The following is a 19,677-nucleotide window of genomic DNA, read 5'->3' on the forward strand; positions in this document are numbered from 1 at the left end:
AAAAACCGCAAGAAAACAGACATTAAATTCTATTTAGATGGGGCGTCTGCTTAAGCCTTGCAGTCCCCGCGTAAAAAGAGAAAAGCATACAAAGGACCCAAATGCTGGGATGAAAAGAAACCCAGGACACCCGCTGCCGGGAGGTTACCGAAAACCTCCCTCCATCCTCACGGAGCACTGGGGGGCGCCTCCAGCTTCTCCGCCCCCGCCGGGACCTCAGGCCCAGAGGAGGGAGGGGTGGGCGTCCTGCTCCATGTGGGCCCGCCCACCGGCCCATCTGCATGGTCCCAGGGGGGCGGGCCGCCGGTGACGTCACGCAGGGAATACCTGCGCGGCGGGGCGGAGGCCCGGCTGAGAGCGCCCCTGCGCCGGCGCAGGCTCTGTGGTCCCGGGCTCCTGCCCCGCGAGCTGCCGTCGCGATGTACGACCCCGAGCGCGGCTGGAGCATGTCCTTCTCGGGCTGCGGCTTCCTGGGGTTCTACCACGTCGGGGTGACCTGCTGCTTGGGAGAGCGCGCCCCGCACCTCCTCCGCGACGCGCGCATGTTCCTCGGAGCCTCGGGTGGGGCGCTGCACGTCGTCAGCTTCCTCTCGGGCATGCCGCTAGGTACATGCGGGGCTGCCGCCCGGGCTCCGCACGGCAAGGGGGCGCCCCCGGGCCGGGACGCGGGCAAACTCTAGGGGTCGTGGGGCGCCCGGTGGAGCCGACCGGACATGGACACTGCGGGGTACATCCCGAGGGCCCCCTCCCCAAACATATATCTCCTTCTCTGCGTCCTCTCGCGCCGCGACGGAGGGCTCTGTCCCTCGGTCTGGGAGGGGTGTACGCCTAGGGGGCGGCTCCTCTGGGCTTGAGAACCCCAAGCGCACCCCCAGTCCTGTCCCCGTCTAGGGCCCGAGCTTGAAGGAAGCCTTCACCCGGCACTGAGAGCCGGGTCCTCCCAGAGCGACTGGGAGGAGGGAGCGGGACGAGGCGTGGGCGGAGGATGGAGCGGATTCCTGCGTTCCCCGACATCTGCTGGGGAGGCGCTGGCGAGCTGAGCTGCCGAAGGGAAGGCCCAATTTGCCCTGGGTCCGACCAGGAGGGGGGGGCTTTGGCGTGTGTCCCAGGGTGGGTGCCTTCTTCCCTCTGGAGTCGCCTCTGGTGGCCGCAGGGCCCTCCAGCGACTAGGTGCCTCTCAGGGCGGGGGCAAGTCTTTGGAGTCCTCCTGGGCAGTCTGGCTGGTTCGGAACTGGGGTGGTGGGGGTATGAAATTGATCTCCTCTCCTCCTCTTCTGGTATGTGAGACGCTTCCTGGGGGCTGGAGGGGGGTCCCTGGACATCCCCCATCCCATCCTGCCCCGACTCCCCACAGACACAACCTGCCACTGGACACGAGGTCCCGTGCATTTGACTCTTGTCCTAATTAAACATCTGTCCATGTGGGTGCCTGTTGGGGAGTGGGGTGAGGGGGATGGACATGGAGCTTGTGCCCAGCTGGCCCAAACTACTAGATTATATCATCCTTGGCCTGGGGTTCTGAGGCAGGGGGCAGGGCCTGGGGCAAGTGGTACCCTGGAGCGGTTGGCACCCACAGGTCCCCAGATGGAAAGATAATGCATCTTGTCAGCCTCTGCTTATCTGAGGTTTCTTAACAATTTGCTCTTTGCTCTACCTGGGGACTGCTGAGTTGGGCACCACCAACGGGGAGTGACGTTGCTTCTAGTGGCCAGGAATCCCCTACCAGTAGGTGCAGCCTTGCCATTGGATAGGATGAGTGAGCAGACCCTGGGCTGACCCGGAGGTGGGGATTTGGAGGGAGGCCACCCTGGCTGCCTTCTCCATTGAGGGGGAGTGGAGCAATGGGCAGGAAGTGTGACCGCGGGGGAGGAGTGGACTGACCGCATGGCCAGTGTGCACACCCTGGGTTTTAACACCTTGTATCCCAAGGCGACCTGAAGACACCCACATGGTGGAATGTTTCACTGGGACCAGTTTCATATGCACTGGCTCGGGGGCCTGAAGCACATGGACTCCAGTGTAGAGGGGGTTCCTAACTGGCAGAGGACAGCTGCAGCCTGGGACTATGCCCTGCAGGACTGGAGGAGGCTCAGGAACCAGCAAGTCCTTGGAAAGTGGGTCTGGAGGTTTCGGCAGGAGCTGCTCCCAGGTTCCTGCTTTAATCTCCTGTCTCACATGGGGACCACCAAGGAGCATTTCCCAAGGACTGCAACTTGGGCAGACCTTCTGAGGGTCCGTGGAAGCCAAGGCTGACTTGGCAGGAGAGACTGGCAGAACCTGCCAGCTGTGTGCAAATCCGCCCCTTCTGCCCACGCTCACTGGAGCCACGCACACAGGGAGAACTGAGCTGAGGTCAGGGGTTGGGTCAGGATGGGCTGGCGTGTGTCTGTCCTTCTGCATGCTGGAATTTACGACAGGCCAGGTCTTGGGCTGGGACGGGTGGTCCTGCATGCCAAAGCAGTGCAGGTCAGCCACAGGAGGCCGAGCCAGTGAGTGAGGTCAGATGGAGCATGAATGTGCCCCATGCCCACTAGAGGTTCTGGTAATTCTGGCTTTAGAGGTTAAAGGTTAAGTCTAGTTACTTTTTAGGAGTCTCCTGTGGGTTGAGCACCTCACCAATTGTATTGTATCTAATCCTCTCTGTCTCCAAAAGATAGGGAAATATCGTCCCACGTTAAAAAGTCTGAGACTTAGGCAGTGAAGTGACCTCCCGAGGTCACTCAGCTAGTCAGAGATGGAGGCTGGGTTCAAGCTGAGCTCCAGGCCCCTGCTCCTCCTCTGCTCCCCACAGCGTCAGGGCCGTCTGTGCCGCAGCTCTGGCGCGCAGGAGTCCGTGGCTTCTGGCTTTGTGCGGGATGGAGGTGAGGAGAAAGTTCACCTGGGCCTCTGGAGGCTTGTTCCTGTGGCCAGGGCCCGGAGCAGCCCTGTCCAGCAGAAATACAGTGCAGGCCACAGATCTCATTTTTCATTCCTAGTAACCGCATTGAAAAGGTAAAAGACGCAAGTGAAATTAATTTTATTTATCCCAATTTGGCCAAAATATTATCATTTTCCCGTAAATGTAAAACATTATTAATGAGATATTTGTCACCCTTTTTTTTTTGCACTAAGCCTTTGAAATCCAGTGTGTGTTTTACGCAGCTCAATTTGGATTAGCTGCGTTTCACAGGCTCCTGTGGCTCAGTGTGCACGGGGCTGCCGTGTTAGACGGCAAAGGCCTGGAGAAAGGGTCGGCAGCTTCCTTGGCATCAGGTTTCTGGTCTTGCCACAAAGCATTCCCATCTCCAGGGTGGCAAATTCCTTTGTGTATTTGTCTTCTGCCCCTCCTCCCCACCAGAGCTGAGGGTCCAGATCCTTATCAAAATTTCCCGGAGCGCCAGGAGCCGGAACATTGGGATCTTCCACCCGTCCTTCAATCTGGACAGGCAAATCCGAGAAGACCTGCACAGGCACCTCCCAGGCAACGTCCACCAGCTCATCTCCGGGAAGATATGCATCTCGCTCACCAGAGTGTCCGATGGGGAGAACGTGATGGTTTCTGACTTTCGGTCCAAAGACGAAGTCGTGGACGTAAGTGGTTTGCTTGTCTGGGTGTTGGCAAGGAAGAAAGACTGTTTCATTTTGGAAGCCACACAGAGAGGGCTGTCATAGCCCACCTGCCGTGTTTCTTAAGATGCAAAAGAACCTGGTGGCCCGTGATGCTGGTTGGCTTACTGCACCAGGGTGACGTGAACTCCACGTGCATCTGGTGGTCGGGTCCATAGCATGTATAAACCCTACGTGTTCCAGGACAGTTTCTGTTTCAAATAATGCCTCCCATCCTTCAAGACTCGGCTCATGACCACCTCCTCCAGGAAGTCCATCCCACGTGTGTCCCTCCTCCCAACATTCCATGTTCCTTAATGAGGACGCCTCGAGTAGAACCTGCAAGGGTGGGAACATTCTTATTTACCTCTGCCAGCAGGGTCTAGTGGGGGGATCATTTGCAATATCCAAATACCCTTTAACTTGGCTGATGCCTTTTATGAGAGTTACTGGGACGAGGTTTCACTTAACACAGGTCTGTATGAGACAGCAGCCTGGCACATACAACCAGCAGCCCCTCAGCAGCCAGTATCATCTTCCACTTAATCTTGTTTCCAGAAGCTCTTGTGGATAGCCAGCACTAGTCCGTTCCCACACGAGTCCGTTCCTTCAGTGTATCAGTGTTGCCTCCATCTTAATGCTTGCCAGCACGGTGCTGCTCAAAGTGTGGTCCTTGGACCGGCAGCGTCTGCAGCACCTGGGAGCTGGCTAGAATTGCAGATTGTCAGGCCCCACCTGCGACCTACTACATCTGCATCCTGGGGCGGGGACGCAGAGGCTGTGGTCCTGACAGCCTTCTGGGTGATTCTGACGAAGGTCAGCATTTGCGAAGCCCTGATCTAGTCCCTTTCTGGTCAGCGAGTCGACCACTCTTGGTCCTGTCTGCGATGGCCCAGTGCGACTCTCGTAGGGAGCAGCGGCGGGAAGTTGAAGTCCACAGACAATGTTGTTAAGGAGCTTATACTTAGGCCTGAAATACAAGTGTGTAGGTTCGTTCATCATTCATTCAACTCATTTATTAAAGCACCTACTCTGTGCAAAGAGCATTTTGAGGCTTGTTTCCCTACTCACTGGAGAAAGCTTGTAAAGGCCCAGGGGAATAAAGGGCACCTGTTGTAGCCTGTGGCTTCACCACCTTTTGTCTTCGCAGGCCTTGATGTGTTCCTGCTTCATCCCTTTCCTCAGTGGTCTAATGCCGCCTTCCTTCAGAGGCGTGGTGAGTCTGCTTTAAACTGTTGCACGGCCCCTGCCTGCGAGGCACTCAGCTCAGGGACCCTGAACCTGTCCCCAAACGCAGACAGCGGTTCCATGGCCCATCCCCCTTCCAGGCAGCCTGGGCAGCAAAACCAGCTTCATGTAGAATCAGTAGTCTGGCTATCCGTAAGGTAGACAGGTCCTGTCAATCTTCACGCTGGGCTCTGGAGACGGGTTCCCAAGGGCCTAGTTAAAGTGTGAGATGCTTAAGAATCGGCTGCTTGCTTCAGGTAGAGCTCATTCTCAAGGGGTGAGAGTTTCAGCCCCCTCTGGGTCTGGTTCTGTCCTTTTCAGCCCACAGCTTTGGGCAGAAGCTGCCGACAGTGCTGTGATTGGGTTCCATGCAACAAATAATGTGTTTTGACTGGTTCTTGAGCCCTGCCTGGGGTGGAGCAACCGAAGTTGACGTGTCTGTTCTGCAGGCTCTGGACTAGACGCTGGGCTGTGCTAGACCACCGGGCAGCCCCCTTGTGGGGCAGTGGTCATCAACTGGAGATGATTCTGCCCCTCCACTCGGACATCTGTCAGTGTCTGGAGACGGTTCAGTGGCCACAGCCGGGGGATGCTACGAGGATCCAGTGGAGAGGCTAGGGGTACTGCTCAGCGTCCCACAGTGCACAGGACTGCCCTCAACAAAGAATTATCTGACCCCAAATGTCAGTAGTGCCAAGTTGAGAGTCCCTGTCTAGGGAGAGAAGACATGACATCCCACCGTCTCAGAGCAGGAGGCACTTTCTGCTTTGAGCCCTCTCGGTTCCTGCTTTAAGAGCCGTGCCATCCTCACGTTGCACAGCAAGCTGTAAAGGCACGTTTATGTAGCCTCGCTCATGCCCCAGAGCAACCGCATGACAGACACACTGTTGTCCCTATTTACACATGAGAAACCTGAGGCCAGGAGCAATGAAATGGTCACCCCGAATTCTCAGCCTCTGTCTGGCAAACAATCCTGGAACTGAATCTCTGCCCTGGCACATGTCAGCTGGGCCACTTGGGACACATTGCTTAACCTCTCTGAGATTGATTTGCAAAATAAGGGGGCCAGCCCGGTGGCATAGTGGTCAAGTTTGCACCCTCTGTCTCGGCAGCCCCGGTTTGCCGGTTCAGATCCTGGGCATGGACAGACACACCACTCATCAAGCCAGGCTGTGGCAGCATCCAACATAGAAGAAATAAAAGGATTTACAACTAGGATATACAACTATGTACTGGGGCCTTGGGGAGAAAAAAGAAAAGAGGAAGATTGGCAGCAGATGTTAGCTCAGGGCCAATCTGCCTTGCCAAAAAAAAAAAAAAAAGGATATCTTAGGGGGAAAAAAATCAGGATTAAGAATAGTGCAATATCATAGAGTTTTTGTGGGAATTACATGAAATACTGCAGTCAAGTGCTGAGCGCAGAGCCTGGCACACGGAAGTCGTTGGTAAATGTGGGTTATTTCATCATTCTTGTTGTTGTTATCTTCCCACTTCCTTATACTGGGTACACAATCACCCATTCAGGAGACTCAGCAGAAACCTGCTGAAAATCAGAACAGATCATTCTCGAGATCTTACCAAGCAAACGCAGGACGTTACCATAGAAACGTCCAGAGTGGAAGGAAAAATTCGAAGGAACATCTGGCTTTAGACTATCCCTTGAGTGAGAAACAGTCAACCTGCTTCCTCGCTCCTCAGTCTTGACTCAAGATTCCTGACACTGGGTCCTGTGTGCCTTTCTGCCAGTGAGGTTTCTGATGGTTCCAACGTCTTCTGTGGACCTTGTGCGGCTACAATTTTGAAGATACTGATGTGCACCCATCTGATCATTTCTGGAGTCAAGAATCTCTTGATGACCAAGGCATGGCTGCACAAGCCTGATTCTTTCCTGGACTTGTCTGAGGCCAAGGGGTGCCCTGAGATTTCTGCCTCCGGAAGGGTGGCTGGGGAGGGTCTTCCTGCTGTCATCTTTGAAGACCTTCTTCCGTGGGCACTGCTGGCCGGGCTGTGATGGTCATCGGTTTGGGAATTGTGCCGACGTTGGCTTGGTAGACGCAGACTCGGTCCAAATTGTAGCGGAGTCTGCCTGCCGCAGCCTGAGCTCCTTTAAGGATATGAATGCAGGAAAACTGATGCTCACGGGAACTTCTCCCAAATGCCGCTTAGCTGTGGGATAAGAGGACCTTTTCTGGGGCCTGTCTGGGTCTCAGGGTCACTGTTGCATTCGAGTCCCCAAACTCCTCAAGGTGTTGGTTCTCATTTTGAGAGAAATGAGAAATGTGGGGAGATGCAGGCTCACAGGTTGAGTATCCTGCCCCCGGTTTCCCCAGCAACAAGGGGCTCTGGAATTGAACCCATGACCATCTGTATCCTTTAGGACACTGTCCCCAGTGCACCCAGCATCCCTGGTCTATATGGCCCCTTTATGCAGATTACAAGAGTGTGGCTATGGGTGCTTGCCCGGGCTTAGGACTTGGCCAACACAACGTGGACTAGACTCCACCTTCCATCTGCCTCTTTGCCAGGCACTTTTTGTGCAGTGCACAAACTGCACAACAGTGTGTAGCAACCCTACATGCCAGCGTAGAGCCTGGCCTGGCACGGCACAGAAATGCTCAATAAGGATTTGTTGAAAGAGTGATTCCAGAGATCCCGTGGCACCAGCCTCTGGCTCTGGGAAGCCTCAGCCCAGAATCTGAAAACCACGTGAAACACCTGCCCAGGGCTGCTGACCATATGTCCTTTTTTTTTCTCCCTTAAAAGCGATACGTAGATGGAGGATTGAGTAACAATATACCCTTCTTTGATGCGAAAACTACCATCACAGTGTCCCCCTTCTATGGGGAGTTCGACATCTGCCCCAAAGCCACATCCACAAACTTTCTTTACATGGACTTCGCCAGGCTCAGCCTGCGCCTCTGCTCGGAGAACGTCTACCTGGTCATCCGAGCACTGTTCCCTCCGGATCTCAAGGTGAGGGGGCGGGGGGCTGTGTGGCCTGGGGGCGCCGCTCTTCTTTGCTTCCCTCTTTGCCGGGAGATCTCCCAGCTGTCCTCTACACGAACGAACAGACCCCTCATTGAATAAGAGCTTGGAGAAGAGTGGCTTGTTCCGGAAGCCGAGGGCTGCCCCTGCTTGGGTCATGAGGATGACTGGGGGACATTGAAACAGCGTCTGCTCAGATTCCACTTCCGGGGCCTGTGGTTTAAGTTGGGTGCAGCAGGATTTTTTTTTAAGTGACCCTGATGATTTTTTGTTCTTCTTGGGAAAAATCCGTCCTGAGCCAACAATTGTTGCCAACCTTCCTTTCCTTTTTATTTCCCCTCCCCAAAGCCCCAGGACATAGTTGGATATTCTAGCTGTTAAGTCCTCGTTCTTCTATATGAGCTGCCGCCACAGCACAGCCACTGACAGATGAGCGGTGTGGTTCTGCGCCCGGGAACCGAACCCAGGCCGCCGAAGCCGAGTGCACCGAACTTTCACCGCTAGGCCATCAGGGCTGGCTGTGATGATTGCTGTTCGCAGCCACGGTCCAGAACCACACTGCATTTGGTGGTTTAATCTTTCTTGGCTGTCGTCGTTTCAGTAGGCCTGACCGCCCTAACATAGTAAGACTGTGGACGCTCACAGTTCCCCGGGGAGGAGGAAGGCGGCCCCGTGCAATGTACACCACCGGCGTGTGCTCCGGAGAGAGGGAGGGCTGTCCGACAGAACTGGTTTGCCTGTGTGGTTCGTGTGCGGACGAGGCGGCAGCTGTTGTTGTCCCGGTGCCAACTAGAAGAGGCCCCGATACTTGTTAGGGTGGAGGCCCCTCCAGGGACCAAGGGAGACCTGCCCCTGTCGCGTGGGGCGCCAGCAAAGTCTCCGTGGAGGGGATGTCATTCCAGCCGAGTCCCGCAGGAGAGCGGGGCTGCTGCGTCCCGGGAGCACAGAGCCCTCTGTCGAGCCTTGCTCGGCTGTTCCCGGCACGCGGAAGGGGCTCCAGGCCTGGTGGCGTCCTCGGTCTGTCTCGACCGTTCTCAGGTGACCTTGAGCTGAGTGGTGCCGGTGAAGCACCCCCTGCAGTTAATGTGCTTATCTGCTTGCAGGTGCTTGGAGAGATATGCCTTCGAGGGTATTTAGACGCAGTCAGGTTCTTGGAGGAGAATGGTACGTACGGGCGAGGGGAACATAGGCCCTTTGCACGGCTTCTTGGTAGCAGTCCTGGTAAACCAGAAGCTGCTGTTAGTGATGTCACTCCGTGCTCAGCACCTTGACCTACGGTCCTGCTCAGCCGCTCACTCACTCACCCCGTGAGGCGGGGAATCTTTGCCCCATTTTACAGACCCGTTTGTTTTTCTGTTCTACTTGACCTAGTGAACATTTTGTTTAACGAGGGCTGATGTGACACAGGGTGTCTGAGCCTGGCTCCCAAGGGAAGCAATCAGAGTGGCTGTCACCAGCCAGGTGTGGGTTGCACCCACTAGACCAGTTATCCTTTCTGGGGCAGGTTCTTGCCTTTGAGTCATTCTGGTTCATCCAGGCTGCGGGGGTTGGGTTCTCAAAATATTAGGGTGGAACCAAATAGCAGATGTGCCTGGGACCAGCTTGTATCAATACTAAAAGGTGATTCATGTATCGATCCTCTGAATTAGTCTTTGGCTAAGACCAAGGAGACGGTGTGGTTTAAAGGGTGTCTGTGTATTTCTCTACTCAGAAAATGGCGACTGTGTCGTGCTGGGCACTTGGCTCTGTGGCAGGGATACTGCAGTGGACGGACAGGTGTGGCCGTGCTCCTCCGGGTGCATAGTCCTGTGGTGGCAGACAGATGAGAAAGGAGGGTGACGGTGTGCTGAGTTCCCTGCTGGCAGACAGAGGACGCTATAGGACCACATAGCAGGGGTCTGCAAGGCGTGGGGGAAGTAGGGCTTCCAGAAGGATGTGAATCCACGTTGAGGCTTTGGGGATGACTAGGAGCATTCTGGCATGTGGGACCTGGGGGTGAGTCCTGCAAGCAACAGAGTGCAGTCTGTTGGAAAGAAGGCCTGTGTAGGGGGCTGGACCGGTGGCGTAGTGGTTAAGTTCATGCTCTCCACTTCTGTGGCCTGGGGTTCATGGGTTTGGATCCTGGGTGAGGACCTACACACTGCTCATCAAGCCATGCTGTGGTGGCATCCCATGTACAAAATAGAGGAAGACTGGCAACAGATGTTAGCTCAGGACCAATCTTCCTCACCTTAAAAAAAAAAAAAAAAAAAGAAGGCCTGTATAACTGGAGTAGTGGAGGTGGGGATGCTGAGAGATGGACAGAGAGGAGAGGGGCAGGGATGGTGATATATGAAAGGAGGAGGGGCAAAGCTGGGCCTTGTGGACGTGGTGAGGGGTTTGCATCCCGCAGCCATAGGGAGCCACTGAGGGCTGCTGAAGCAGGAGTGAGGGAGGTCAGAGGACAGCTTTGGAAGACCCCCCCTGGCTGCAGTGCGGAGAGGGTGAGACCAGCATCGAGCAGGCCAATGAAGCACCTAGAGACCTGGCCAGGGTCAGGGCAACAAGGGTGGCGGAAGGGGCGGGAGGGTACAGGACTTGGAGGTGACTAACCGGACATTTGGGAAGAGGAAGACTCAAGCCTGGCTCCTGGCTGTGGGGGGGAGCGGGGGGCTCTGCTCCCAGGTTCAGGGCAGTTGGGAGGGAGCAGTTGGGAGGGAAGCTGGTGAGCTCTGTGTGGGACACATGGGTGTGTGGTGCCCCAGGGTAATTTGGGGACTGGTTGCGCAAGAGACAGCCCAATGCCAGAGTCCAGAGTTCCGGAGAGCAGTCTAGACTGGGGATGAAATTGGGGGCAGTCCAGGAGTAGACGACCACAGCAAACTCCGTGGGGCTGGACTCGGCTTACTCCGCGGTTTCCTGCCTCCCCGGCTCTTATCGAGCCGCCTTCCCTCCCTGGCCCCCCCGTTCCCACATCTGTAGCCAGGGGAGCTCAGAGTAAGTGATGTCGAGGTGATTCTCAGTGATTTCAGAGACTGCTGTGTGGCTGAGCCTGTGCAGCGTCTGTGTGGGGTTTGGGTTTAAAGATCTAAGCCAGGTCCTTGTCCAGACTGGCTTCCCCGGGTCCTGCAGAGGACACGCGGGGGTGGGGCAGAGGTCCTGTGGGAACAGAGTCTTTGAAATATACCCAAGGGAAAGTGACGTCCCCAGAGGGCGACCAGCGTGTCTAGTAGAGGCCGGAAAGATCCAGGGCGGTAGAAGTGGGAGGTGTAACCTAGGGAGGAAGGTGCGGGCAGCCAGGAGCAGCCCCTGGTCTTTTTAACCTGAGGTTAGAAGCAAGAGGTGAGCCTGGGTCAGCTGTGGGCATCTGAAACTACCTGTCCCCTGTCCCCACCCAACATGCCAATTCCATGAGAGCAGGAACCACTCACTCTATCAGCTACTGAGCCCCAGCACCCAGGGCAGTGCCTGCACAAATTCCCTCACCTAAGGCTCCTTTTGAGGCTTGTGATGGAAGCGTGCTACCTCAGACGTCAGACCTGGGTTCAAATCCCACTCTGCCATGTACTGGCTGTGTGGCTTTGGATGAATCTCTTAACCTCTCTGTGCTTCTGATTGCTCGGTTGGAAAGTGGAGATGATGATAATGCTAGCAGTGGAATGGCTGCTGCAAGGCCTGACCGTGAAGTTCCTAACTCAGGGCCTAGAATGCAGGCCGAGCCAGTGGTTCAGTTATTATCGATTAGTTATGATCCTTATATTTCCATCTCATGAATCCACATGTTGCTCTGAAGCCCACACAGCCAGTGAATGATCGAGCCAGGAGCCAAACCCACATCTCTCTGGCTTCACAGCCCCACTCTTCTTTCTCCCAGTGATGAAGTCCTACCTTTGTCCCGTCCTCGCCTTGTACTTAGCTGCGAACGGCCTGCAGCCTCACGTGTCAGTCTGTGGGTGGGTGGGCGGTGAGTCATGACCTCTGCTGCCCAGATGCGCCTCACGGTTGCTTCCCGTGCCCTCCATAGGCATCTGTGACAGGCCCCATCTATACCAGAATTTATCTTCCGAAGAGCCGGAGGTCCTCGCGCCCCTCTGGGAACACATGAGCCTGGGGTCTGCCCCGGGGGTGACGAGTCCTGAGGGAGAAGAGCTGCTGGACCACCTGCGTCTCAACATCCCGCGCTGGGACGAGAGCATCCTGGAGACCCTGTCGCCCACGCTCACCATAGGTGCTGACTCCTCACGCGGCAGGATGGCAGAGGGTGTCGTTCTCTGGGACTGTTCGAGAGGCTGACAGGGCTTCTCTGCTGTGTGTTAGGAAGGAAGAGAAGAGGCGGAGCGGCAGGGCAGGCCCTTGGGACCCCCCAGCTCCCGGCACAGGCCTCCCATCCACTCAGGCATCTTGCTCAGTTTCCCTTCCCACAGGGTCATGGCCAGAGGACAACTCCAGCTGAGCCCATCTGGAGTTAACCAGGCATGCTCTCGGCTCCTGGGGTCCGGGCACACTGGATTTTGGGGGCCCCAGTGGCGGGCTCGTTCTTTCAGAACACATTCTCTGCCTGTCCTTCCATCTCAAAGCCATCTTTTTTTTTTTTTTTTTTTGAGGAAGATTAGCCCTGAGCTAACATTTGCCACCAATCCTCCTCTTTTTGCTGAGGAAGACTGGCCCTGAGCTAACATCCGTGCCCATCTTCCTCTACTTTCTATGTGGGACGCCTACCACAGCATGGCTTGCCAAGCAGTGCCATGTCCGCACCCGAGATCGGAACCAGCGAACCTCAGGCTGCTGAAGCAGAACATGCGAACTTAACCGCTGCACCACCGGGCTGGCCCACGCCTTTTTTTTTTTTAGATTGGTGCCTGAGCTAACATCTGTTGCCAATCTTTGCTTTTTTTTCTTCTTCTTTTTCCCAAAGTCTCCCAGTACATAGTTGTATATTCTAGTTGTAGGTCCTTCTGGCTCTGCTATGTGGGACGCCCCCTCAGCATGGCCTGATGAGTGGTGCCATGTCCGTGCCCAGGATCTGAGCCTGCGAAACCCTCAGGCTGCCAAAGTGGAGTGCACTAACTTAACCACTCAGCCACCGGGCCAGCCCTCAGAGCCTTGTTTCTCAAGGGGCCTCTCTTGGTTCCCCCTCCCTCCTAACCCACAATTTTGAACCTTCACTGAATGGTCATATATTGTATCATGTCCTCAGCTGTTAGATGGACAGATGAGTGCACAAACCAGCTTCCAACTGGCATTCGGAGAAACTCAAAGGTGAACGGGACACCATTCCTTGCCCCCAAGGCCCTGACGCCCTAGGAGCTGCACAAACCAGCAGCTGCCCAGGTTAACGTGGTTTGAGGCGTCATGAGGTCCTTCAGGGGGGAAATAGAAGGCTGGGGGGGGTCCCAGGCAGAAGGAGATGGAATCCAGCCGAAGGTACAAGGAAAAGCTAAGAAAGCCAGTGGGATGTTTGAGAAGTGTGTGTACTCTTCCAAAAATAATTGTTAATTTAAAAGGGAGTCGATAATTGGGAACCCTGTACCCTGTGGCTATCCAAGGGCTGTTCTGGGCACGTTCCTCGTTTGATCTCATTTGTGAAGGGTGCTGATTCTTTGGCTGCCAGGATTTGTGTATTTCATAGAAATTCCCGGCTCCCCCTGGGTAAGGTGGTTGGGTTTTTCTGCTGGAGGGAGACAGACCTCCAAATTGTCTTTTTCAGCACTGAGTGAAGCACTGAAACCCCAAGGTGGATACATGAGCAAGTTTTGCAACTTCCTACTGATTAGGGTGATGTCCTATGTCATGTTGCCCTGCACGCTGCCTCTGGAGTCCGCGATCGCTGCGGTCCAGAGGTGAGCGTTGCATGTGGCCTGTGTCTTCCTCACAGGGTTGGGTGGCGACTAAGTGAGAGATTCCTTGCCAGGCCCTCAGCCTGGGGCTGGGCTCCTTGTGCCGTGGGGCTGCGCGGAACACCCGGCAGGAGCCCCAGTGACGAGCACCTGCCCCGCCCTCTCCACTCATTGCTGCTCAAGGTTTGTCGCTTCTTGTAGGTCCACACATTTCTTGGGGGGGTGTTATTCACGGTACGTTGGGAAGGACGTGAGGCACACTCCTGTGGGTGCTGGAATCCCGGGCACCCGTCTTACCTTTTACCGGGTTCCGCAGATTTACTCTGGTGTTGACTTTGTTTTTAGCGAGTTCGTCCAGCTTGTCCTTCAGTCCGTCTTTTAGAGCCCACCCCATCCTTCAAAGTCCAGCTCAGCTCTCCGGCCCTCGGTGGACTTTCCCAGATCCTTTCCTCACCCCCACCAAATTAGCCGCCTGCGCCCCACACCGCCTGGCCCTGGGCGAGGTCTGTTCAGGCATTTATCAAAGCCCAGGGTGTGGGAGGCTGCGGAGGGCAGCAGTCAGGCCTCCTCTGTGCTCCCTCTGCTGGGCCTGCGCATGGCCAAGCACAGCACTGCTGCGGGGAGGGGACGGTGTCTCCACTACCAGAGTCTCTGAGTCTCTGCGTCGGGGCATCGTGCCACAGACACGTAGAATCCTGGAAAACCAAGACTTTTTCTTTTACTTCCATGTAAACCCTTGAGCTTCCCTTCCTCAGAATTGGCCTAACCTCACTTCAGGGCTTTTGGGTAGGCAGGTTTTAGGCGTAACGTCCGGAATCCACCTTCCGGAAATTTATCTGATTGAGGTTAGAAGTGAGCCTGGCCTTTTAGCAGACAAAGGGTATTGTGGTAAGAGATCTGCCTTTGGTTTGGGTGTTTTCTTGTTCTGTGTCAGCTTATCTTTGTGCTGATGTGAATGTGTGCGTCTCTTGGTTTTATTCCTGCAGACTGGTGACCTGGCTTCCAGACATTCCTGATGACATCCAGTGGCTGCAGTGGCTGACCTCCCAGATTTGTTCTCAAGTGATGACACGTCTGCTCCCCGCTTCCAGGTAAATGATTTGGCTGTGGGTGTGTGGGTCTGCCAGGCACCCCTTTCCTCTGATCAGGCCTCATGCGCCATTCTAGAAACATCACTGAGCGCCCGACAGGTGGGAAGGAGTTTATCCTTTAGTGCAGGGGGCCCTGTCTTGGGGGAGGTGGCTGAGTAAACCAGAGGTCCCCATGAAAAAGCTAAGCAAGGCCTGCCCGCGGGATGCTGTGCAGTGGGGAGGGGCGGGGAAGTGTGTCCACTGGAGCCCAGGGTTGTTGGCAGAGGAGAGAGCTGGATGAGAAAGCAGGAGAGGGGCAGAGGGGACAGCAGCAGGTCTGGGAATGGCAGGCAGCATTGGTTGGCCTGAGGGAAGGACCTCTGGATGCCTGCACCCCAGGGAGGGGCTGGGGCATGGAGCGAGAGGCAGGACCAGACTGGCTTCTCCGTGTGCCCGGGGCAGGGGGTGCCAGTTAATGCCAATTCCCGGCTGAGCTCAGACTCGGGGGGGAATCCTGCCATCTGCCTCATCCACGTGGCCCACGTGGTGCTGCTGCAGCTTTCTGAATTCTGCAAAGTGATTCAGAGCATGAAGGGCCTTGTTCCAGGTCCCAGGGTGGGATCTCATCCTGAAAATCGGGGGCCTCGGCTTCCTCACCTGTTCAGCAGGGCTGACCCTCATCTGCTCACTGGGCTTCTGTGAGGCTTTTGGGAGCCCCTGGCACAGTCCTGGCTACGTGGTGGGCACTCAGGAGATGGGGCCTCAGTGGCTATTGTTATTGGCCGACATGGAAGGGTTTAAGTAGGGAGCAGAATGGTCGGTTTGCGCTGGGAAACGACCCGAGTGGCCGTGTGGAGGAGGCTGCATCATGGGAGCCGACTGACAGCGGGCTCCACAGCGAGAGGGCAGCTGCACCAGCTCAGCCAAGGACAAGGGGGCCTGTTCTCACTGGAACCTGTGGGACTGAGAGGCGTCCATAGGCTCCAGGGCCAGAAGGAGGTGCCACTTGCAAGTCCTGGGGTCTGCTTTTGTCCCAAGGGAATGGGGCAGCCAGTCAGGAGGAGGAGGCCTGGGGGATGAAGGCGCAGGCTGCGGAAGGACGCCCTGGCGGGTGGCTGGTGTGTGTGGAAGAAACTGATGGGCGCCATCGTGCCTGTGGATGTCCAGTGGGAAGTGTCCAGGTGGCTGGGAGGGTGACATCAGCCCAGCCCTGGGTGTCAGAGGAAGCTGTGGCTTGGAGCTAGGCTGCTCTGCAGTGCCCGGAGTGTGCAGGTGGTACACTCAGCCTTGGCCAGTGGTGTTCATCCGTCCTCGCTGAGACCGAAGATCGCAGAGCCGCAGGACAGCGGCTGAGGTAGCGTTTTTCACTTGTTTCAGATCCCAGGCGCCGGTAAGCAGCCAGCAGCCCTCTCTGCAGAAACCAGAACACAGTGGGCACTGCTGGGCTCCCCACTCGCCTGCGGACCTGGGTACCGCCCTGCGGACTGTCCACTAGAGACCAAAGCGGAGGCTGCCCGGTGGTCCATCTTCCAGTGTAGCCTAACCTTCTGGGGCAGCGGTGTCTGCTGGGGCGGGGAGGGCTTCCTCTTTCCCCGTGTTTCCAGGAGAGAAGAGTTTCTGAGTCATTTGAGGAGGCAAGTCTAGCATGTTCTTTCAGAGGTGCCAGACTATCCCCATCTTTGCGCAGCCACCTCCGCGCTGCCTTTAGTGCCCCAGGTCTGCAACCTGCAGGATCCGGCCTCTGCTGAATACATAGTTTACTGAAACCAAAGGCAATCAATTTGTAATCATGAAAAGCTAGTAAGCTCCGTGGGGTGTACGTGGTGGTCCAGAGCTCGAGGAAACCTGCTATTTCAGCATCTGAGTCTGTCAGCTCGGTTGGTTGAGAAACGGCTGCAGGAAGCCCAGCATGGAGGGCCCATTGCTGACTCGGTTCGCAGTGTCTCAGCTGTCATCCTGTTTCTAGGGTGGTGGCCGGTGTTTGGATGGAGGGGGACCTGGGGCTGGGGCTGGGCTGCCCTTTGTGCAGTCAGGGGGTTTGGAAGGAAGAGAGAAGGGCGCCCCCATCTACCCGTCCAGGAATCATCGGTCAGTGCGGTGGGAGGGGTTGCCCTCCTTCTCCAAGGAGGATCCGGCCTCTGCTGAATACATAGTTTACTGAAACCAAAGGCAATCAATTTGTAATCATGAAAAGCTAGTAAGCTCCGTGGGGTGTACGTGGTGGTCCAGAGCTCGAGGAAACCTGCTATTTCAGCATCTGAGTCTGTCAGCTCGGTTGGTTGAGAAACGGCTGCAGGAAGCCCAGCATGGAGGGCCCATTGCTGACTCGGTTCGCAGTGTCTCAGCTGTCATCCTGTTTCTAGGGTGGTGGCCGGTGTTTGGATGGAGGGGGACCTGGGGCTGGGGCTGGGCTGCCCTTTGTGCAGTCAGGGGGTTTGGAAGGAAGAGAGAAGGGCGCCCCCATCTACCCGTCCAGGAATCATCGGTCAGTGCGGTGGGAGGGGTTGCCCTCCTTCTCCAAGGAGGGTACTGCCGGGGAGGGGGCATTAACATAACTTGTTTGAATTTGGGGACACCTTCTTGACCTAGCCTAAATATTTGATAAAGAGTTTTGTAGGAAATGTAAGGAAATCTTATGATCTGTTGAATTACGTATTACGGGAATCACTGAGATGTTAACAGAAGAAGCCTTAGACATTCACCCTGGCCTCCAGGCCGGGCCAACACAACAGAAGAGCTTCTGCCTGTGCTGCTTTTGTCTCACCCCCGCCTTCCCCTTGTCCTCTGTCCTCGAGCAGCCTTAACAGAGGCAAGCGCGGCACAGGGCCCTACCCTCTCCCCAGGTGGGGGGATGTGTTGGCAGGCACCGTGGAATATGACTCAAGGTGAAATGTGTGTGTCTGTTTTTCTCACTTAAGCATTCAAATTTAAGAAGTATAACAAAAAGGACAATGATAAGCTCAAAATCCTAAATGTTGGCACAGAAAGCTGCTCCTTTCACCTACATTGTGTAAGTAACCTAGAGTCGAACCAGTAAGTTCAGACCAAGTGCTTTATGCAAAGTAAAGAATGTGGCTCTAGGAGCAAGCTCTATATAAACCGCGTGCTCTTGTGCCATGCTGCCATCTTGAATTCCCAGAGGGCAGGGACTGCCTGTGAAAATACAGGGTCGTCACTTAGTGCCTAGAAGCCCTGCTTCAGGGCTCCTTGCATCTCCAGGGGCCTCCTGTTCTGGCAGCACATGCCTCCTATGTGAGGTAAGGGCTGGTGGGTGGTGGGCTCCTCTGGCCACCTGAACCTCAGACCTGTCCCCTTGCTGAGCTGGCCTGGGGGTGGGAGAGGCCACGCCTGACACCCACCTGGACTCCTTGGGACACACCCTCACACCCTCCCCTGAGCCCCTGACCCTCAAGTCTGCCAGTTGGCTGTCTTCTGTCGGAACCACAGCATAGGTCACTAGCACATAGAACCACACTTGAGCTGTATTTCACAATAACCAGAATATTTCTGTATAGACATATACACTAGTTCTGTGATCGCTGTTAGGAAAGAAATATGTTAAATGGCTGATAGGATTACATGGGACTTATTTTCCTACTACTTTCTGAAATTGTTCAGCCTTCTTACCATGAGCATATATTTTATAATTTTTAAAAATGTCTACTAAGCAGGTATGATACTCTTAGAAATGGCCAAGGCTTCCTCCCCATCTGTGCCTGCAATGCCACCCCATCCCCACTCCCCCTGCACCCACACCTCCCCAGCTCTGCTGGGCTTTCTTATCAGCAGAGAAGAACATTCTTAAGTTCCTCCTACCTTATCAAATACTGCCTCCCCCCCCCCCCCATTTATGGTAGATTTCTGCTTTGGACTACTCCACTATCAGGAATAATCAGTGTGTGGCCTATTTAATGCCAGGGAGCAACAGTCTTTATTTGGTAAATAGCAAAACTTGGTGCAGAGCACGAGCCCGGTTAAAAAAATAAATGCGTGGGTATCTGTGTATATACAGAAGACAGAGGATGTGAACCAAAGCGCTGACAGCGGTTATCCTTATGCCATTATCCATAATTATATTTTATTTGTTGTGCTCATGTATGTTTTCCAAATCTCTATGGTCAACATGGATTACTTTCATCAGAAAATAACTCATAATAAATGTGATTTTTAAAACGCTTTTCCTTGTCTCTACCTCTTTTCCAGGGGCTGCAGGGTTGCTTCTCTTCCCTCACCACCTAACTCCCTTCAAATACCCCCTTCTTCAAGGTTCCCAGCCCTGCCAGACCGGGGCCCCCGCATGCTCTGTCCTGAACACTGGGCCAGACCCTCTGAGAATCCCTCTCCTTCTGGGACCCCAGACCCTCCTCCATCCTGACGGCCAGGCTCTCCCCAAGGCCCACACGTGCCTGCTCTCCTGAGAGTTCACAGCTGCTCCTGGGGAGAGCTCACTCCAAGGAGGGCCCCCTAGTCTCTGGCACAGGTGAGGGTCGGGCCCACCTGCTCACCAACCCTCTCCCCCACCCCCGCGCCAGCTCCACCTGGCCGTCTGTCAGCAGCACCCCAGCGTAACCCATCCAGTGCAGGGCTCCTCAGCTCTCTGATCAGCTGCCCTGTACCTGTCAGCTCCCAAGTCACCGGAGCCAGGAACCAGGGACTCCCTGAGCCTCTCCTTCTCCCCTCTGCCAGCTGGTCCCAATCCTGCCACACCACCTCCATCCACTTAAGGTCTCTGGAATCCAGCCTCTTGTTCCCAGCCAGCCGCCCTTGCCCTGGCTGCTGCAACAATGTCCCAGTGGGTGGGGCACCGCCGGTACCCTGCCTGGGGCAGTCCTTAGGCCCAGACCTCGTCCAGGTGCTCCCACAGCCTCAGCCCCCAGAAGCTGCCTCCCCAGGCCACAGCCTCCTCTCCCACACGTCCAGTGCGCAGTCCCACCGGAGGCTCAGAGCCTCGTCCTCCAGTCCCCTGTGCACGCCCTGGGCCGCCACCTCGTGGA

The 19,677-nt window shown here is 55.6% G+C and overlaps 1 protein-coding gene across 4 annotated transcripts; it reads left to right on the forward strand.

Annotated features, from left to right (window-relative positions):
• The first annotated feature begins 317 nt into the window (after positions 1-317).
• Positions 318-18,860, forward strand: PNPLA3 (patatin like phospholipase domain containing 3). 4 transcript variants are annotated; one of them, XR_011433808.1, is made up of 10 exons: positions 321-606; positions 3,338-3,570; positions 4,736-4,801; positions 7,576-7,785; positions 8,901-8,961; positions 11,801-12,004; positions 13,484-13,616; positions 14,600-14,704; positions 16,061-16,410; positions 16,809-18,860. XR_011433808.1 is itself a non-coding variant. In XM_005606765.4 (9 exons), the coding sequence occupies exons 1-9, from the start codon at positions 420-422 to the stop codon at positions 16,176-16,178; spliced, it is 1,317 nt and encodes a 438-aa protein (XP_005606822.4). In that variant the 5' UTR covers positions 335-419; the 3' UTR covers positions 16,179-18,860. The 4 variants fall into 4 exon arrangements, 2 of the variants coding, with proteins under 2 accessions (XP_014592422.3, XP_005606822.4); XR_011433809.1 differs by lacking the exon at positions 7,576-7,785 and having other exon boundaries at positions 335-606; XM_005606765.4 differs by having other exon boundaries at positions 335-606; positions 16,061-18,860.
• Positions 18,861-19,677: the final 817 nt, after the last annotated feature.

The sequence above is a fragment of the Equus caballus genome, chromosome 28 (assembly GCF_041296265.1).
Source record: "Equus caballus isolate H_3958 breed thoroughbred chromosome 28, TB-T2T, whole genome shotgun sequence".
NCBI lineage: Eukaryota > Metazoa > Chordata > Mammalia > Perissodactyla > Equidae > Equus > Equus caballus.